This window comes from Neodothiora populina, assembly GCF_041146345.1.
Source record: "Neodothiora populina strain CPC 39397 chromosome Unknown canker_contig_11, whole genome shotgun sequence".
In the NCBI taxonomy this organism is placed as follows: Eukaryota; Fungi; Ascomycota; class Dothideomycetes; order Dothideales; family Dothioraceae; genus Neodothiora; species Neodothiora populina.
Window position 1 is genome coordinate 1,034,357 of NW_027191410.1, and position 17,846 is coordinate 1,052,202.

Consider the following 17,846-nt stretch of genomic DNA (forward strand, 5'->3'; position numbering starts at 1 on the left):
ACCGCACTGTGCCAGCCGGGCAGCTGTCGATCTTTGAAGATGAGAGCGTTTACACCAAGAGAGAAATGGAGCAGATGATAAAAAGTATCGACGACGGCAACAGGGCAACAGGGGGGCTGCGCCATAAGTGTAGTTTCTGGGGCATCCTTGGCTTCATCAGATTCACCGGGGCTTATTACATGCTTTTAATCACCAAACGACAGCAAGTAGCCATACTTGGCGGTCATTACATCTATCAGATCGATGGCACAGAATTAGTACCTCTGACCACTGGGCCCAATGCTCGACTCGCAGCCAGCAGAAACGCAGAAGAATCTCGATTCTTGGGTATCTTGAACAATCTCGATCTGACAAGGTCCTTTTATTTCAGCTATTCGTACAATATCACTCGTACACTGCAAGATAACATTATTCACCAAAGGGATGCAATCAACAAAGGAATAGAAGGACACAATCTCGACTTGAATGACATGTTCGTCTGGAACCATCATCTGCTCGAGCCTGTGCAGCACATGAAGAACCCCTATGGCTGGTGTTTGCCAATCATTCATGGCTTCATTGACCAGGCTGCTCTTGATGTTTTCGGGCGCAGCTTGTACCTCACCATCATAGGCAGACGGTCAAGATTTTTTGCTGGTGCTCGCTTCCTCAAACGAGGCGCTAATGATCTCGGTTATGTAGCCAACGACGTTGAGACGGAGCAGATCGTGTCTGAGATGCTCTCGACATCGTTCCATGCGCCGGGACCACGCCTTTTCTCGAATCCGAATTATACGTCCTATGTGCATCACCGGGGCAGTATACCCCTGTATTGGACTCAAGACAACAGCGGTGTATCGCCCAAGCCGGACATTGATCTCAACCTCACAGACCCGTTCTATTCATCTGCGGCGTTGCACTTTGATGATCTCTTCAAGCGTTACGGATGTCAGGTCTACGTACTCAATCTGATCAAGGCGCGAGAGAGGACCCCCAGAGAATCTAAACTCCTGTACGAGTTCCAAAATGCCCTCGCGTATTTGAATCAATTCCTGCCAGAGGACAAGCAGATCTTGTACAAAGCATTTGACATGAGTCGAGCGGCTAAGACCCGCGGCGGGGACGTCATAGGTACTTTGGAAGATATCGCAGAAGACATTGTGCAGAGAACAGGCTTCTTTCGCAATGGCGTAGAAGAGCACGGGACTGCTCAGGTGCAGAACGGAGTTTCCCGAACAAACTGCATCGATTGTCTCGACAGGACGAATGCTGCACAATTTGTGATTGGGAAAAGAGCGCTCGGCCATCAACTCGTAGCACTCGGGGTACTTCCGACGCCTGACATGGAGTACGATTCGGACGCCGTCAACATCTTCACACATATGTTCCACGACCATGGAGATACCATCGCAGTGCAATACGGAGGGTCCCATCTCGTCAACACGATGGCCACGTACAGAAAGATCAACCATTGGCAAAGCCATTCCAGGGACATGGTGGAGAGCTTCAAGAGGTATTACCACAACTCTTTCCTCGACTCGCAACGCCAAGAGGCATATAACCTGTTCCTCGGAAACTACATCTGGTCACAGGGTCAACCCATGCTATGGGATCTCGCCACCGACTACTATCTGCATCACGCCGATCCCAAAACATGGCTCGACCGACCACGCAGAAGCTACAGAATCTGGTATGACCCGAAAAACCTCGAACCCAGAGTCTTACCGACCGTCTCTCCCTCACGCTTGACCGGAGGCGGCGTGCCACGCTACGACGACTACTGGCTCGAATACTACCGACCGCTAGCCATATCCTCGTTCGCGAAAGTGTACGCCTTCCGCATAAATTCGAATAACCGGTACCTGCCGGATCGACCCAGCAAAGAAGGCAAATTCGACTTCAGCCCCTTCGTGCCGCGCCTCGACGCCAGCAAGCAAGCCGAGTCGCCGGAGAAGAAGCCTCCTCCCGCGCGCAAAGGCGTGACGATCGTCGACCCAACGAGCGAAAACGACACGCCGCACCACCGCCTCGCAGCCGCAGAGCGCGAACGGCCCGACCCACGCGTCGCCATCGTCCCAGAGAGTATCCTGCGCGACACCTCGGCGCAAAAACACCAGCAGCAGCAGCAGCAGCAGCACGCTGCTCTTCACAATAACAACAATAATAGCCAAACCAGCACGCCAAAAACCACATCAGACTTCGTCGAAGACGCGCTCAATAAGGCAGAGGCGAAAGCCATGCTCGCGCACCTCACGATGAACAAGATCTACGACCAGTCCCTCTCGCCATGCGTCACGCGCGAGGAGACGGATGAGTACGAGCACTACATCGAGCACCCGCTGCGTATCCCGCTGATCATCTCGAGCGACTTCCAGGAGCGCATGACGGATAGCGTGGCGCAGTATGAGGACTATGTCAATGGACACAGGGATGAGTTCGACGGCGATGATATCGCGGATTACGATATTCCCGAGGAGGAGCTGGCTGAGTATGAGGACTATGTCACTGTCAAGGATGATCCGTTGACGGTGTTTGAGGAGGATGGGACTAAGAAGAGGTATACGGCGTATAAGAAGTGGTTGAGGGGGAAGAGTCTGTTCAAGCAGAGTAAGGTCGATCCCGAGTATCAATTGCAAGTAGCGCGCGTGTGAGAGATATACTGTTTGATTCCAAATTCATACGCAATTTATTTGATTCGATTCCTCTAATTCCTTATCATCTTGACCTCTACTTCCTTATCATCTTGACATCGACATCGACTATTCGTTCCAATCTATATCCTCATGTCCTCCCACACTGCATTTCAATATCCCCAGTCTACCTCTCTCCCATGCCAAGCACCGCGTCCCTCACTCTCCACCATAACCGATGCGCAAAGTGTCAGAAACATCAATAGCAGGCGGCTCCATCATCTCGCTGTACCCAATCCGAACGCCATCAAAAGCGGCAGTAGTAGTGGCAGTAGAAGACGGATCAGTCTCATACCCAGCCTCTGGAACCCCAATGATGTAGTCCTTCAAAGGAGGAGCTTCGGTGTTGATGCCGGTATTACCATTACCATTGTTCGTATCGCCAGCATCAGCAACAGCAGGGTCGCCGCCGGGAAACCAATTCGCCATTGGGATCTGTGCGATGGAAGGACGATTACGCTGGAGAATGTCGCGACTATTACGCTCTTCCCTGTCGTCAGCATCTCGTGTAGTCTCCTGCTCTGTCACACCGAGCGCGATGGCCTCGCTGCTGTGCCTCATTTGAAAGTTTCGCATATCGGGCACGAGGCCCAGATCCAAAGCGAACCTATTGGCAAAAGCATTGTTTGCAATTTGTGGTTCTTCTAGGTTTTGGTCCCGATGGACTGAGTCTTGTCTGTACTCGCGTTTGATCCTTTCGTTTCCTCCCTCCTCATCCTCGCCGACGGTGTAGGCGGAAACCATGGCAATGTCGTTGTTGTCATTGCCATTTTCGGTTTCGTTGGTACGCAGGGTGTTGATCATTGCTTCGGCGTCGTCAATATCCATGGCTTTCTCTGTTTTGACTTCTCGCTTTATGACGGCGTTAGAGGACGGGGAGGATCGAGCGGCTGGTGCTGAGCTCTCTGGTTCTTCTTTGATGGCATGTGCAGCAGCAGCAGTAGTATCAGCAGTTGTCAGGAGTCTACGCCTTTTGCGGCCCCTGGCGAGAGGCTCGTCTTCTCCTTCTGCGTCTGCCTTTCCGTCTTCGCGTTTCACGAAACTTTTGTGGTCTTCGTCTTCGGTGTCTGTGCCTGACCCTGATTCTGACGAGGATGAACTCGAGGATTCGTAGTCGTACTGGTCTAGTCCCACAGTCCTGTGTTTCTGTATGGGCTTACCGCTTGGGTTCTTTTTGCCGTGTCCTTGAGATTTTGTGATTGTGCTGGTGGTTGTGCCTTTTTTAGGAGTCTTTCCCATCTGGGTAGAGCTTGTCTTCGGGGAGTGTTGCTTCTGCTTACTCCCTTTTCTCTTCCTGAGTTTCTTAGTGCTGGTAGTGGGTTTTTGGAATGTCTCGTCCTTTGCCGATTGGCCTTTTCCGTTGCCTCCAGCATGATCACCAGTGTTTCCGCCGCCGAAGTCAGGTGAAGCAGTGATAGGTCCTCCCAGGTGAACAGCTGATGGGCCAACACCAACTTGAGCAGCAAGTGCAGCTTGAGCTTGAGCGACTTGAGCCGCCTGGGCGGCAGCGACTTGAGCAGCATTGTTGGCTGCAAAGAATGCAGCCATGGTGTTTTCGAGTGCGATTTTGAGTCTCATCAGTCTCATTCTGGCTGCTGGTGCTTTGATCTGGAAGTCTTGGGCTACTTTGGCGTAGTTGATCTTTCGTGCTTTCAGTATGAGTATCTTGTATACAATTGAGGAGTTGTAAAAAGGCCGAAGGGGAGGGAGAAGATAGACCCAAGAAGGGCAACTAAAGGAATGAAAAGCAAAGACTTACAGTTGTGTGGTTGGAGTGTTTGAAGCACGAGTAGAGAAAGCGCAGGTTAGAGTCTGCGTCTATCTTTGCTGGCATCTTCGTTTCAAATTATCTTTCCCCCTTGAACCACTCTTCTTGATGTTCAGAGATGACCAAAGTGAATATGTGCCTAACACAGATATCAGTCTTCCCCAATGTGACGGCCTCAACCGACTGAAGGTATGAATAGCAGGCAAAACTAGAGGATGTCCAATATGTCATCGAGAGATGAGAAGGAACGAAAGTACGTCTTGTCCTTATAATCTCCTGGCGATACCTCTGTCAAAGACCTATGAGATTCTCTCGTTGTGACAACCAGGACATGCCACGGAATAGAAAGACATAGAGAGAGAAACAGGTCGGACAGACAGAGGGACGGAACAAGGATAGGCAAACTTTGCGGCATGGACTTGTAGACATTGTAAGATAGAAGTGGATTCGCCATGACAGATTCTGGTAGAGTGTGATCAGTGTTCTATAGCGGATAGTTTGGTTCGTGCAAAAGGAAACCCAAGAGACAGAGAGACACTGTTTGTCCAGAACGATGACAAGATGCATTCCGAAAGTAGAGGAGCAGTATCGTGGAGGAGAGAAAGAGAAATGAGAATAGTCTCTAAAGCTCTGTCTACCTGGTTCATTCTTCGAATCAGGTCACAAGACAGACGAAGAGGCTTGAAGTGTTTCAAGAGAACAGGAGGCGAGAGAGCGGCGGGGCAAGATTGAGGGACTTCTTGTTTATCTCTCGATATGATGAACACGTCAGAGATGGAGCAACAGAGATTGCGAAAGAATGATAGAAGAGAAAAGGGAAAGAGCGCCGTGTCAGAATTTCTGTGATAGGGCAAGGCTTTTTCCTGGACTGCGTACCGAGACAAATAGAGAAGGTGCAAAGGAGCGCGCGCACCTAGGGCCAGAAAGCAGAGAAAGCAGAATGCTGAAACAGTAGCTGGGCAATTTACACACACACAAATGCATCGGACCACGATACTGTCAATACCTAACTCTGGATACCCAATCCCTCGACTCCAGCCCCTTGCCCATATCCATTGCCGACTCCACCAAAGTCCGAATGGTCGCCGCCAACGACACCCTGAGCAACCAGTGTGGAAAAATCAACACCGACCTCTCGCAACACCTCACTCTGGCGCTTGACGATGCCCAAACACTCGTCCCAGAGTGCACTCCCTCTTTCGACATTGCTCAATTGCCGCTCGAGGCTAGCGTTGAAGTCGTCAATGCGCTCTTTGGCCCACTTGACTACAGCGGAGGAAGAGCTGGCTGGAAAAGAAGAAGAAAAAGTGCGGAAAGTGTGCAGGATCAGGGTAAATGTCACGTATGACAATGCTGTTAGATGGGGAGGCAGGGAGCCAGTGAATGGGACTTGTCTGGTTTTCGTTAGTCTCGAACAGAACATTGAAAGGCTTATAAGCAAAGTGATACCTTGTCCTCTTGCGCAAGACTTCCTTGCGGGCCTCGAGATAACCCGTGCGTGCCATCTCCTCGAAGCCCAGTCTGATCAGCCAACCGACGTTCTGCTTGACCGCAGCAGCGCCGGAATTGTTGTCTCGCAGTCGTCGACCGATGACGGTGGCAAGTTTGGCAGCTCGCTGGTCTAATTTGCGGCTGATGATTTCCTGTGCAATCATGTTTCCCTTGATGCCCCGAGATAGCTTGCGTAGTCTTTCTGTTTGAACGACTGCTTCGTCAAAGTGCTGCAGAGCAATGTCGATGTCTAGCGTATCAAGCTGGTTCTCCACCCAACGCAGTGACTGCTGCTTCCCGTCGACGTCAATGAGGCTAGACGCACGATTGGCAAGACCTGGCTCGATGCCATCGGTGCCGCCCGCACTCTGCAGCAATCTCGAGTCTCCGGCCAGGAAAGCCAGTTCGTCGAGGGCACGTTCTCTCTCGCCGTGTTCGGCGAGCATGATCTTGCGCAAGTCCTCGGCGGCCTTCCTGAAGGCTACCAGCAGAGCCGAGGTGTCGTCGGCGCTGTCTGAGCTGGTGGCGGCAAAAGTCCAAGACTCGTTCCCTACGCGGACATTCACAGCATGAGAGAAGCTCTGCTGGTCGGAACGAGCGTGGGAATCCCCAGGGCGGATGGATATGTCAGCCATGTGCACGTCCTGGAGTGGCCAACATCGCTCGGCGACGAGATGAGTCTGAGTAGGCGGCTGATAGGCAGAGTGTCGCCTGTTGGCCATGTTGGGAGAGATGCCGGTGGGGTCGACGCGCTTCTTCTCGCTGGCGAAAAGCAGATGGTCGTTCAACAGGATCAAATGGACGCGCCGTCTGGGCTTCCATGTGGCGGCATTCAACTCGACCCATCTCCCAGACTCATGCAGCACGTGTCTTCCAGGCACGGCAGGCAAGTATCTCTGCGAGCCTTCGACGCGCTTCCACAGTGTTTGCAGATGTGTGGACCAGAGGGCTTCGAGGTTAGCCACACTGCTGCGATTCGCCCGTTTCCGGTTCACTTGACTCTCGGAAGCACTGTCGGAAGAGGTGGAGGTGGCGGTATGACTGAGGAGAGTGGTCAACTCAGACATCAGAGCACGCAGGGTGCGCAGCTCGGTCTTGAGCTTGTCGGCTTCGTTGGAGATCTTGATGAACTGGGTGCGGTTCTGATAGACATTGTGTTGCAGGTCGGCCGAGGTGTGAGCTTTCAAGCTCTGTAGGTCGGATTGGAAGTTGTAGATGTCGTCTTCGGTAGCATCGGCGAGGGCTCGTGCAGCATCTGCATCAGTCGGACAAAGCACGTGTCAGTCTTGGTGAAGGCAGAATGGAGGGCACAAACGACGAACACTTCTCGGGCTGCAGAGTCGGATTGCTCAATGCCGTGACGTCGAGTCGGATGCGCTGACCAGGAGGTCTCTCGGGTGATTTGCCTGATCTGTTGGACCTTCCAGAACGCACAGAAGAGGCATACTTGGCAGGAAGCTGAGGCACGCCAGGCACCGGTGGAGGGAGGTCGGTGTTGTCGGGCTGGGCGAAACGGGTAGAGTATCTCCTCTTGACGAGGTCGGCAGTGCGGTCGTTCCCACTGATCGAAGGGCGCAGTCGCGGCGTAGGCGAAGGCACGGCGAGACTGGTATTGCTTGCATTGGGAGAGGGGTTCCAGTTGGGGGCGCGTAGTGAAGGCACCGACTCGGACGACTGATTCGTGATGATTTGTTGTGGTGCACTGATCTGGGGACGCGCGGTTGTCTTTTTTTTCTTCCGTAGAGAGACGATGCCCTTGGTCCTCTCCATTTTGGTGTGTATTGAGACAGTTGTTTTATTATTATTATTATTATTGTATATTGGGATAGGTGAGGTGCTGTAGTGCTGCTGTCCGACCACAATTACAGGGACAACACGCCTGTGCTGGTGCTTGTGCTTGTGCTTGTGCTTGTGCTTGTGCTTGTGCTTGTGCTTGTGCTTGTGCTTGTGCTTGTGCTCGTACTTGCGGGTGCAGGTGCAGCATCATTGTATCGGCACCAGCCACACCTTTCCGTGTTCCATGCTTCAGCCACAAGACCCGTCTAGGTACAGTAGGAATGGAGCACGGACAACTGATACGGACAATTGATGTGAAGTACAGTGCCTAAGGTAAGGTAAGCAACTCGCCCGAGCACAAGCTGCTGTGGCTTGACCTACTGTACTCAAAAAAAGACAATCATTGAAGGCTTGGCACACCAGCTCGCGTCGGTCGTTCGGTCGTCGGTCGCAAGCGCAAAGGCAAGGCGAAAGTAACAGGACAGATGCTAAGTAGAGTTAATTAGTAGCAGTGTACAAGTAGCAGTAATTAGTAGGACTAGCGGTACAGTAGCCGCAGCAGCAAGATACATACAGTACAGATACAGTACAGCAGCAGTAACAGTACCGTAGGGCTGACTGGCTGTCGGCGAAAAGATGTGAATGGCTTGTCTCGACTGAGCATCCAAGGCAAAGGTAAGAAAGTTGAGCATCATCGTCACCATCCCATACTTTACTCTATCATCATTCAAACAACAACCACCTCAGCACACATACATCGTCCACAAATTTGCCCGTCATCATCAGCCACAACAAGCCGACCCAGTCTCCGTCCGCCTTTCCATCTCACATACCCTCGGGTCCTCTTCTTTCCTTCCCGCCCACACCTCCGTCTCTCTTCTCGAGACTCACAGAAACCAAATAAAGATAGTAAAAAATGGCCTCTACACAACCAGGAAGCGGCGTGCAAACGTCGACCGTCATCGTCGCAACCATCGGCACCCTCACCACTGCCGCCCTCGCATACGCCGTCTACTTTGACTACAAGAGAAGATCAGACGTCAACTTCCGTCGCGGGCTCAAGAAGCAACAAAAGCAGGTCCACAAGGCGCAGAAGGAAGAGGCTGTCGCTGCCGAGAAGGGCCAGAAGGAGCGCATCCGTGCCGCCATCGACGAGGCCAACGAGGATGGCTTCCCCACCGATCCCGAGAAGACCGAGGAGTACTTCATGACCGAGGTCGCCCGGGGAGAGCAGATGTGCCAGGATGGTGTGTATTCTTTGCTCTGTTCTTGCGCAAATCAACAAACCACTAACAATACCTCAACCAGGTTCCGACCCTGTCGATGCCGCTCTGTGCTTCTACAAGGCTCTCAAGGTCTACCCTCAGCCGAGAGAGCTGATCAGCATCTACGACAAGACCGTGCCCAAGGTATGTTTTCTCACCATCTCTTCTTGTTGGAAACACAGACTAACTTTTCCGCGAAAGCCCATCCTCGATATCCTCGCCGAGATGATTGCCGTCGACAGCAGCATATCGGTCACCGGATCGGGCGAGCCCGTCGAGTAAATGTCTTGACACTTCTACTAAAACACGACGCTCTCAATTCACGACAACATAGTCTCCGCATCGCGCCTCTACCTCTCGATCGTATCACTCATCGTGATCGTGCCTCATCTTCTGCCAGAAAAGCAGAAGAACCCTTTTCCAGAAGTTCCGAAATCAATCAAAATTTTCTTCTCATGACTTTGTACTACCATATCGGCAAAACACAACCTTTGTATATATATACACATACACATCTCTCCAAACTCAAACATGCGCGCGCGCACATCCACATGACTTTGACGCATCTTCTTTCTTCTGGCAAAAACATGACACACGCGCACACACAATGCTTGGTACTCGTTCCGTTTCTCCTGACTGTATGTTTCGCAGCGGTAAACACGGGCACGAAAACAGGAATAAATGTAGAGGGAAAAGCCTCTTGGGGTAATCCTGCATACAGCAAGAGATCCACGAAAACACATGATGATTTTTGCTCATCCCAAATCCACATGGAAGACGATTGCTAAAACAGAGAAGTTGACGTAACTGTGATCGAACTACCATCGACCCGCACTGAGCCCTATCTCACTGTTCCCAACATGCTATCTATTGCCGTGTTAATTTGTTTCGAACTACGTTATACACACCTTAGTGTCTATGCCTACTTCAGTGCAAAACCACTGATACACCCATCACCGTCTCGCGCGAAATCGTGTATCAGCTCGCTTGAGTTGTAGACACCAAGCCAACGCACTACATCCTAGAACAGCAAAGTACATTATCGACACCATTGTTCGCTATCCATTATCCACTATCGACTGTTTACTGTTCAATATCCACTGTGTATCCCGCATCCTATAACTCAATATCTCACATCCTACAATCCGACGGACCGAGCCCTGCTCTTGACTTCTCATGTTCTTCATGGTCATCTAGTAGAAAGTGCATCGCATGGCCCTGCGCTTGACCTCGACAGTCGACTCTATTGTCGAGCGATGTATCAGGGCAAATGTCATGGTATACCCCCTCTGTAATGCCAGTCTAGGTCATCTCGTATGATTATCATGTGAATTTGATAGCGGGTCTGCAATTTATCGGTATAGCAGTGCGGAAGAACTCTGGATTCTTACATAGAAACATGCCGAATTCGTGGATCTGGTAAGATGTTACATGATTGTCCTGTCAGATGGTAGTCTATAGCCGACAACGTAGAAGAAGAAAAGAAATACAGTCCGAAGAGAACAGTATGTGGTTCAGGGTATCTTGGGAAAAAGAAGAAATTAGCCAACCACCGAGACACATGACCCAATCCTAACGAAAACCCACTCCACCTCAGCCGACACGCCAAAGTCCCGCCGCTTCACCAATCCTCGTCATATCGCTTCCTCGATCAACAAATTGATGATCTTGCGAACGTTCTTTATGCCGAAGAGCATGTTCTCGTCTCGACCTTGACCGGGTGTCCAAGCAGCGTGCGCAAAGTCGATGACCCTGACGTCGAATAGTCTAGGCTCCTCTTCATCTTCATCATCCTCGTCGTCGTCATTGTCGTCTTCGTCGTCCGCTTGCAACCCCCCTGCTCCCCCTCCATCACCACCACCTTCGCTCTCCTCGACTGCCCGTTTCACCGCTGCATCTATGAGCTTTTTACGTGTTTGAGCGTCTCCCTCGAAAACTAAAAGTATACTTGCCGAGTACATTCGAGACTCCTTACTTGCCAATACAGTCTCGATCTCTTCTATCGAGCGGTCCACATCGCGCATGTTATCCTCAACATATTCGTTCGCCAGCGCATCAGAACCGAGGCAAAATAACTCCTTGAATGCATCCTGAACGTTATCTTCCCTCAGGCTTCGTCCATATATCTTGTCAAAAGGCCGGTAGCGTCCTGTAGAATTCACTGCTGCGGCTGCTGTTGAGTTGTCCTCTACGCCAGAGACATCCGCGGTCATGGAATCTTCAACACCTTGTGCCTGACACGGTCGCACCTCCGAGGGTTCCCATATCTGCATACCAGCAACCCTGAAACCAAGAGATCCGCTAGTAGTCTTCGATGCTATATCGTCGAATTTCGCTCGTTTCGCCTTGGGCGCATCATCGGCCCATAATCGCTTTCCTAGTTTAATATCCATAAAATTGGGTCTTGTGAACCCGGCCAAGGTGTTTTCCAGAACCACCACGAGGTCAGTATCTAATTTTCTGCCCCGCAAAGGAATACTCTCTTCTGTAGCATTGGGAACATTTTGCTCGAGATCTGGTGTCGGAAGAACTATCGACGGTGAAGCAGAGTCCGCGACTTGACTAATTGAGAGAAGATTATCAATCTGTTCAGACCGACCACGCTCCAATGTACCCATAAACGTCGGCATCAGTCGCGCAAAGTCGGGGTGCTCGGTTATAGTCGTCTGATAAAAGTCTATCTCGTTACGAGTGCATGGCTTATATATGAGGATCCCAGATGGATCGGCAAGTATGCCATCACTGTGCTGCTGTCAGTAGCAACAACAAAAAGGGAATAAAGGCTGCGGGCTTGACTTGCTGTCCTGCCGCGACATGCTCAAAAGCTACGGCTGAGGCCAGGTCGAATTTGGTAGTTGACATGTCGACCTTCCCTTTGTTTTGTTTCAATGTAAATAAAAAAGGTATGGATCGGGATGAGTTAAGCAGATTGGAAGGCGGGGAGCAATCAAGGAGTAGAGGTCAGAGCTGAGACAACCTCCGGCTGATCGCCCCGTGCCATGCGCTAATGCAAGGTACCATGCCAGTGACGTCAGGCATCCTTTTCTGTGGTCCGATAACACATACATTGGAGATGATTTTACTTCGCTATAACTTGTTATACCCGTTGTGTTACTGGCCACAATGTCCCAGAGATCATGTTCCTCCACACCATTGATCTATCGGTGAACTAGGTAGCATCCACAGGACATCAAGTGAAGGCAAGATTAAAACAAGGTAAGGTAAGGTAGGTAATAATGTCATGTACCTTACTCCGCTGCACTCAATTCGCCAGTAGAAGGTGCCTTCCCGTCTGACTGCATAAGCATATAACGCAAGGTGAGACAGCTCAGAACAACGAATATGATCTCTCCACGTGTCGGTATACTTTCTACATTCCGTTCATAAAGCGAGCCTAGGACTCCTCACTTCATCCCGTAAGTCAACCGTATACGTCCCCGACAAGCATTAACCTCACTACCATTAGGTCGAGAATGATCCCATGTTCTTGATTCGATCTAGGTGGAGACAACCAAGTTCATCTTCAGCACGAGACTCATCGAGCGACATTGCAGGAACAGATTCTGCGGCCTTACATATATCACGATGGAGGAAAGCATGAAACCAGTCCAAAGCAAGAACACTTGCTCGCAGGATGTCGAGCAAGTGCCCCCACCTGTAGAACACGCCGAGGGAGAAGCTATTCGTCGACAGGTCGAATTCTACTTCTCGGACGGAAACCTGCCAACAGACGCCCACATGCTTATGAAGACCGGTGGTTTACAGAATCTGCCAGTTTCGATCAAACATATATGCGGGTTCGCTAGGATGCGCAAGTACAAACCTTACCGATCCGTCGTCGAATCGCTCAAGAAAAGTACTTTGCTGGACGTCGTAGAAAACAAATTTCTCAAACGTAAGACGCCTCTGGCTATAAGTCCCAAGGTTGCTCCGCAGACGTCTGAGAACAACGCCAAAAACTCAACACAGAAGGCTGTCTCTCATATAGCTCAAGCCGCACAAGGCAAGCCGTGGATGACTAAAGGAATGGTAGGGTACCAGCAGCTTTAATGCCCCTCTAGATGCTGATCGCAACTTTAGCTGAAACCCACGGGATTTGAAGAGTATTACGCAGATCCTCCAGTTACACCAGCGGTCTTCGCTACAGAACGCGAGCTGTATGAAAGGTGAGTCTTCTCTCCAACAGCTTTGAGATCTTCCATATTGACTACTGATTAGTGAGATCACATTCTCAACGTGAGTCGGTGACAACGATGTTGCCTGCAAAGACATAGCTGATACGTGTCCAGACGAATTGAAACTGCGATATATCGCTATACCAGCAAGCGGAAGTTCCACCAAGAGCCTGCTTTCATCTTCAACAAGTTCCTCAAGTACGGCGGCATTGAGTGCAGTCCGAACCAATTCAGTGGTGGTGGGCTTGGTGACAAGGAACTCGAAGAGCGAAATGCCCATGATATCGCCGCTGCCAATGCTCGTCACAAGATCTCCGAAGATGTGACGAACAACGAGGACCTGTGGGTAGTAGATTTCGAAGGAGTGGCAAAAGGTTTCTTGTAGGTGGCTTTTACTCTTGAGGAGTCGAGGTTCGCTAATGTGCGTAGGTCGAGCCTTATGGTTCTCACTCGTCTCCTTTATGCTTCACAGCACGAGATCGAATTGACAACCAATATTCTTCGTAACTTCTACAACTACCTACTGCATCACGACGTCTGTCCTGAGTACACAGATCAGATCAACGCCGCACGTGAAATCTGCAAATTGGCAGATAAAGAACTCTTGGACACCATTCTTGTTGGGCGATTTCTCCCAGATAGCTTTAGCTCAGCAGCATCTCGTATATACGGGGGTGTATATGCAAACGTTCTGAGCGACGGACAAGACTGGGATGGAGCCGATAACTTTGGAGGTAGTGAACTGGACTCCCGGGATATCATAGTCGCCGCTGTCTCAGCATATGGGTCCGAGGAGCAGTACGATAGCGTGACGGGCTCTGCAGATCCCGAGATTGCACTACAAGCTGACGTTATCTTCGAAGTGACTGGTACGGAGGTTGCTGATGCTGAGACGTTTGCTTTGTACGAAGCAGCCAGAGAGACCAAACCATTCCTCAAGACAACTGGAAAGATGCACTGCCGGCACTGGACCTATCCGCTCGCTCGGCGCTCAGCAGTACTTGGCAGGTTGCAAGGGAGCAGACTTATCGTCGAGACCTTCACTCTTTGGATCGAAAATGAGGTTCTGTTACACGTGTTTCCTGGCATGAAAATAGAGGGTGTCTTGAAGGGCTTAGATAACGGAATTGTGTGGCTGGACATGATCTACGCAGTCAGTCCAACGTTCTTCGAGCTACTGCCGAATGAGTACCGTGCAGCACAGAAAGCGGGCCAGCGAGAAGTGGCAGGCGCAAGCGACGATGCACTGTAGCACATTCACGACGAAGAAGCGAGGAGCGCATCTGGACTCGATCAGCGTGACAATTGTGGGACTCCGTCACAAGAGCAGGAACATACGTAGTCGCTCTTACAGCACTACCAGTACACGATATTCATATTGTCCTGCCGCAATTGTTATGTGGCATATGAGCTGTTCGCAAAAAGGTCGCTGCACCTCCGACAAGACCATAATCTGTGGAAAAGCACAAGCTTTGCAGGTACGCGGAGCGAGAGAGGCTCATTGCTTCGTGCCTCACCGATGCTATCATTCGGTCACTCTACGTTGACATAAGCAAGAGGATATACTGTAGCGAAGGCTGATCTTCAGTGCCTAGTGACGCAAGGTACATTGAAGATCTGAGGTAGTCGATGTTTAGTCAAATGGTTGACTGAAAATTAGCGTAACGCTAACGAAAATTCCAAGGGTACAATCTGGAGATGCGGATCTCAGCCTCATCCTATCCTACACAATCGCATTCGAGCAGGGAATGGTAAACCTTTATCCGCGGTCACTGTGTTTATCCTCTATTCAAACTAAGCAGTATTTGATAGCCGCCCCCACATTATTTGACTTTCGCGAATTCATCGACCAAAGTTTCTCCACCACATTTGTCTGATCAACCTCACGAAACCTGCAGGCTTGCCAGATATATGTCCTCTCTTGGGCATGAAAGAGATTAGGCGATATACTCAACGCCAGAGAATGAAGTCGTCTAAACGCAGCACTGTTACTACAGCTTGTGAGGAATGTCGTGCTCGGAAGATAAGGGCTAGTCGTCGCTTGCGTGACTTCACTTGAATTGATGTAGTTGACTTTTAGTAGTGCAATGGAGCACGACCAATCTGCAATCGGTGTATGAACCGACGACGGCCATGCCACTACGTCGTGGAAGCAGGACACCGGCGTCAGGATATCATCAAATTAGAAAACGACGCGCTCAAATTGGACAAAGTGCGGCTCGATAGCGAAGTTTTTCACTTGCGTCAAAGACTTATGCGGTTGGGTGTTTCTCCGCCTATAGGACTTCAGATGTGTGATCCGTCACTTCCAGAAGAAGTGATTAGCAACGACATTGCAATGGTCAGCGGTCGCGCGACTGCACGATCCTCAGCTTTAGTTGAGATGACTTCGCCACAGTCCACCCCTGCTTCCACTTCGGGCAGCAGAAGGTCCGATACTGACATGACTGATGTGTCAAACAATTTGCCTTCTGTACCAAGCCTTAGAGAGCCAGCCTCCTCGTCAATGTCTACTGATGCGCAGTCGGAAGTTCCTGCCGATAAGCATGACAAGCCTACTACGTCCCATCATCGTCCTAAGCATATCTTTTCCACTCTTACGGCCTCACACCGCGCTCTCTTGTGGCCGAAAATTCGGGAACAGATTATATCTGATGACAATTCCATGGAGGCTGACCTGAGTACGATAGCAGAGCGGGGTTCCCCGTGGTTTGTGCATCTTGACCTATGCAAGCATCCCCACGCTCTATCAGACGATGTTGATTTCAGCACGGCACATATGAAATCCCTTACCCTGAGTGGAAGCTGGACAAACGTGCCCGAGATCAATTTCGAGAAGATGCATGTTCTGAGCAGTGCGTACTTCGCAACCTTCAACGTTCTGTATCCGATATTGGACCACAAGACATTTGAGACTGAAGTCTTGATTCCTATTCAAAAGCATGGCTTCAGCAACAACAGTCCCAACATTTGCCTCGGGCTTGTTGTGTTCGCCCTCGGCGAGATCGCTGTAAGTGCACAAGACGGACTGCCAATCAAGAATGGCCGGCCAGCCTCGAACGACTCCAAATCGGAAAATGACGGAGTGCCTCCCGGCCTTGCGTTATATGTCGAAGCTGGGAGACGATTCGGCCCGTTCACTGCAACGAGTAGCATCACTATCGCCCAGATGCTGCTCTTACAAGCGTATGTGCAATGAAGCAATGACAATTTCATTAGGCTGACCTGCTTTCAGAACATATCTCGGAGCATGCGCTCGCTATGCTGTGAGTAGCTCGAATCAAAATCACTTCATGATACGCAGAAGATCATTCACTAATCTTACTGCGACATCCAGGAAGCGTGGAGAATCATAAACATGGCTGCCCTGACGTGCCAGATGTTAGTACGATGGTGAGTATACCTATTCGAAATGCTTCTGCGTAGACGTGACTCTGACGATTTTGCAAGCGATATGTCTGGGTGGTCGGACCCATCTACCGACGCGTTAAAACGAGCATATTGGGGTTGTCTTTTACAGGAAACGTAAGTCTCTTCCAGGTCTTGGTTTTTGCTCGAAGCTGTGACCCTTTGTATCGCTAAACTCGAGATATAGGTATTTTCATTGTGACCTTGATATGCCCACATCAAGTCTCGACGAGCTTGAAGGCGAAGTTCCGATGCCTACCTTCTCGCGTAGTAATGCCGAGTCAGGAGGCTACGTGGAAGATGCAACGAACTACGAATATCACTTTTTAGCTATGATAGCCCTGCGACCCATCTTAAAGAACATTCAACATTACATACATGGCTGTACGTCAAGCACAAGGTTCCGCGCCATAGCTTGAGCATACTGATGACGATTCTGCTTAGTCCCTGATACGAACAACGATTACCCTGAAACTCGAGGAGAAATCCCAGCGCGACTGATTGAAGAATTCGACAGGCAGCTCCAAGGCTGGCGATCAGTCTTGCCAGCTTTCTTGCGGTGGGATGACAGTGGCGATACCCCGAAAACGTCACCCATGTGGTTGAGCTCGATCGGCAGCTCTAGTAGTGACGGAAGTCCTGCGTCTACAAGCGCAGGGACTTCGAGCACGACGCTTGACCAGACTCGGAAGTGGATACAAGATCTCATGGTTCATCAGCTGCGCAGCCGCTATCACTATACACGGTTCATGCTCTTCCGACCCTCGATCTACAAGGTACTGCAGATGTCTCAGCTAGCAGATGCTGATGTGGAAAAGCTATGTGGGGAAGCACTTCGCGAGGCTTGCGCACTACCAATGACCATGGCCTTCTTTAGCAACAAAAAACGGCTGATGCCGCAATTGTATGTCTGGACACAGGTATTCATGAGCATGCTCCTGATCCTTGCCTACACCGATCAGGATGAGAACCTGAAAGGCATTGCTGACGTGGAAGTGGATCGCAACAACATGCAGCAGTCGGTGGACATAATGATCAGCTGGATGGCCGAGATGCGGCACATTGATGCTACGGCAGAATGGAGCTGGAACATCATTAGGAAGATGCAGTACTCATAGATTTGTGCTTTGTACACGATAAAAAGTGGAGGCTTCGACAATATTTCGGAGCCGGGATATAGACGTTCCTCGAGTCCAGTACATCGCGATGCTAGCACTGTGCTCGATGACTGGGATCCAAACACGGTATTTCCTTGTCAAGTCATGTATCAAGTCAAGTACAGTAGATCTGCATT

At 50.4% G+C, this 17,846-nt stretch overlaps 6 protein-coding genes across 8 annotated transcripts; 3 read left to right on the top strand and 3 right to left on the bottom strand.

Annotated features, from left to right (window-relative positions):
* Nucleotides 1-2,828: 2,828 nt before the first annotated feature.
* AAFC00_000664 (uncharacterized protein) lies at nt 2,829-4,503 on the bottom strand (the record flags this gene model as incomplete). Its single annotated transcript, XM_069346666.1, has 2 exons — nt 2,829-4,310; nt 4,429-4,503. The coding sequence occupies 2 exons, from the start codon at nt 4,501-4,503 to the stop codon at nt 2,829-2,831; spliced, it is 1,557 nt and encodes a 518-aa protein (XP_069200523.1).
* Nucleotides 4,504-5,443: 940 nt separating this feature from the next.
* Nucleotides 5,444-7,698, bottom strand: AAFC00_000665 (uncharacterized protein; the record flags this gene model as incomplete). Its single annotated transcript, XM_069346680.1, has 3 exons — nt 5,444-5,831; nt 5,887-7,183; nt 7,251-7,698. The coding sequence occupies 3 exons, from the start codon at nt 7,696-7,698 to the stop codon at nt 5,444-5,446; spliced, it is 2,133 nt and encodes a 710-aa protein (XP_069200524.1).
* Nucleotides 7,699-8,620: 922 nt separating this feature from the next.
* AAFC00_000666 (uncharacterized protein) lies at nt 8,621-9,251 on the top strand (the record flags this gene model as incomplete). The annotated part of the gene is made up of 3 exons (XM_069346691.1): nt 8,621-8,951; nt 9,013-9,113; nt 9,171-9,251. 3 exons carry the CDS (start codon nt 8,621-8,623, stop codon nt 9,249-9,251), a joined length of 513 nt encoding a protein of 170 aa, XP_069200525.1.
* Nucleotides 9,252-10,603: 1,352 nt separating this feature from the next.
* AAFC00_000667 (uncharacterized protein) lies at nt 10,604-11,831 on the bottom strand (the record flags this gene model as incomplete). Its single annotated transcript, XM_069346701.1, has 2 exons — nt 10,604-11,719; nt 11,766-11,831. The coding sequence occupies 2 exons, from the start codon at nt 11,829-11,831 to the stop codon at nt 10,604-10,606; spliced, it is 1,182 nt and encodes a 393-aa protein (XP_069200526.1).
* Nucleotides 11,832-12,554: 723 nt separating this feature from the next.
* Nucleotides 12,555-14,396, top strand: AAFC00_000668 (uncharacterized protein; the record flags this gene model as incomplete). Its single annotated transcript, XM_069346712.1, has 4 exons — nt 12,555-12,998; nt 13,050-13,135; nt 13,259-13,525; nt 13,574-14,396. The coding sequence occupies 4 exons, from the start codon at nt 12,555-12,557 to the stop codon at nt 14,394-14,396; spliced, it is 1,620 nt and encodes a 539-aa protein (XP_069200527.1).
* Nucleotides 14,397-15,107: 711 nt separating this feature from the next.
* Nucleotides 15,108-17,670, top strand: AAFC00_000669 (uncharacterized protein; the record flags this gene model as incomplete). 3 transcript variants are annotated; one of them, XM_069348358.1, is made up of 7 exons in its annotated part: nt 15,108-15,173; nt 15,228-16,330; nt 16,380-16,410; nt 16,482-16,537; nt 16,595-16,669; nt 16,740-16,936; nt 16,997-17,670. In XM_069348358.1, 7 exons carry the CDS (start codon nt 15,108-15,110, stop codon nt 17,668-17,670), a joined length of 2,202 nt encoding a protein of 733 aa, XP_069200528.1. The 3 variants fall into 3 exon arrangements, with proteins under 3 accessions (XP_069200528.1, XP_069200529.1, XP_069200530.1); XM_069348563.1 differs by lacking the exon at nt 15,108-15,173 and having other exon boundaries at nt 15,483-16,330; XM_069346722.1 differs by lacking the exon at nt 15,108-15,173 and having other exon boundaries at nt 15,924-16,330.
* Nucleotides 17,671-17,846: the final 176 nt, after the last annotated feature.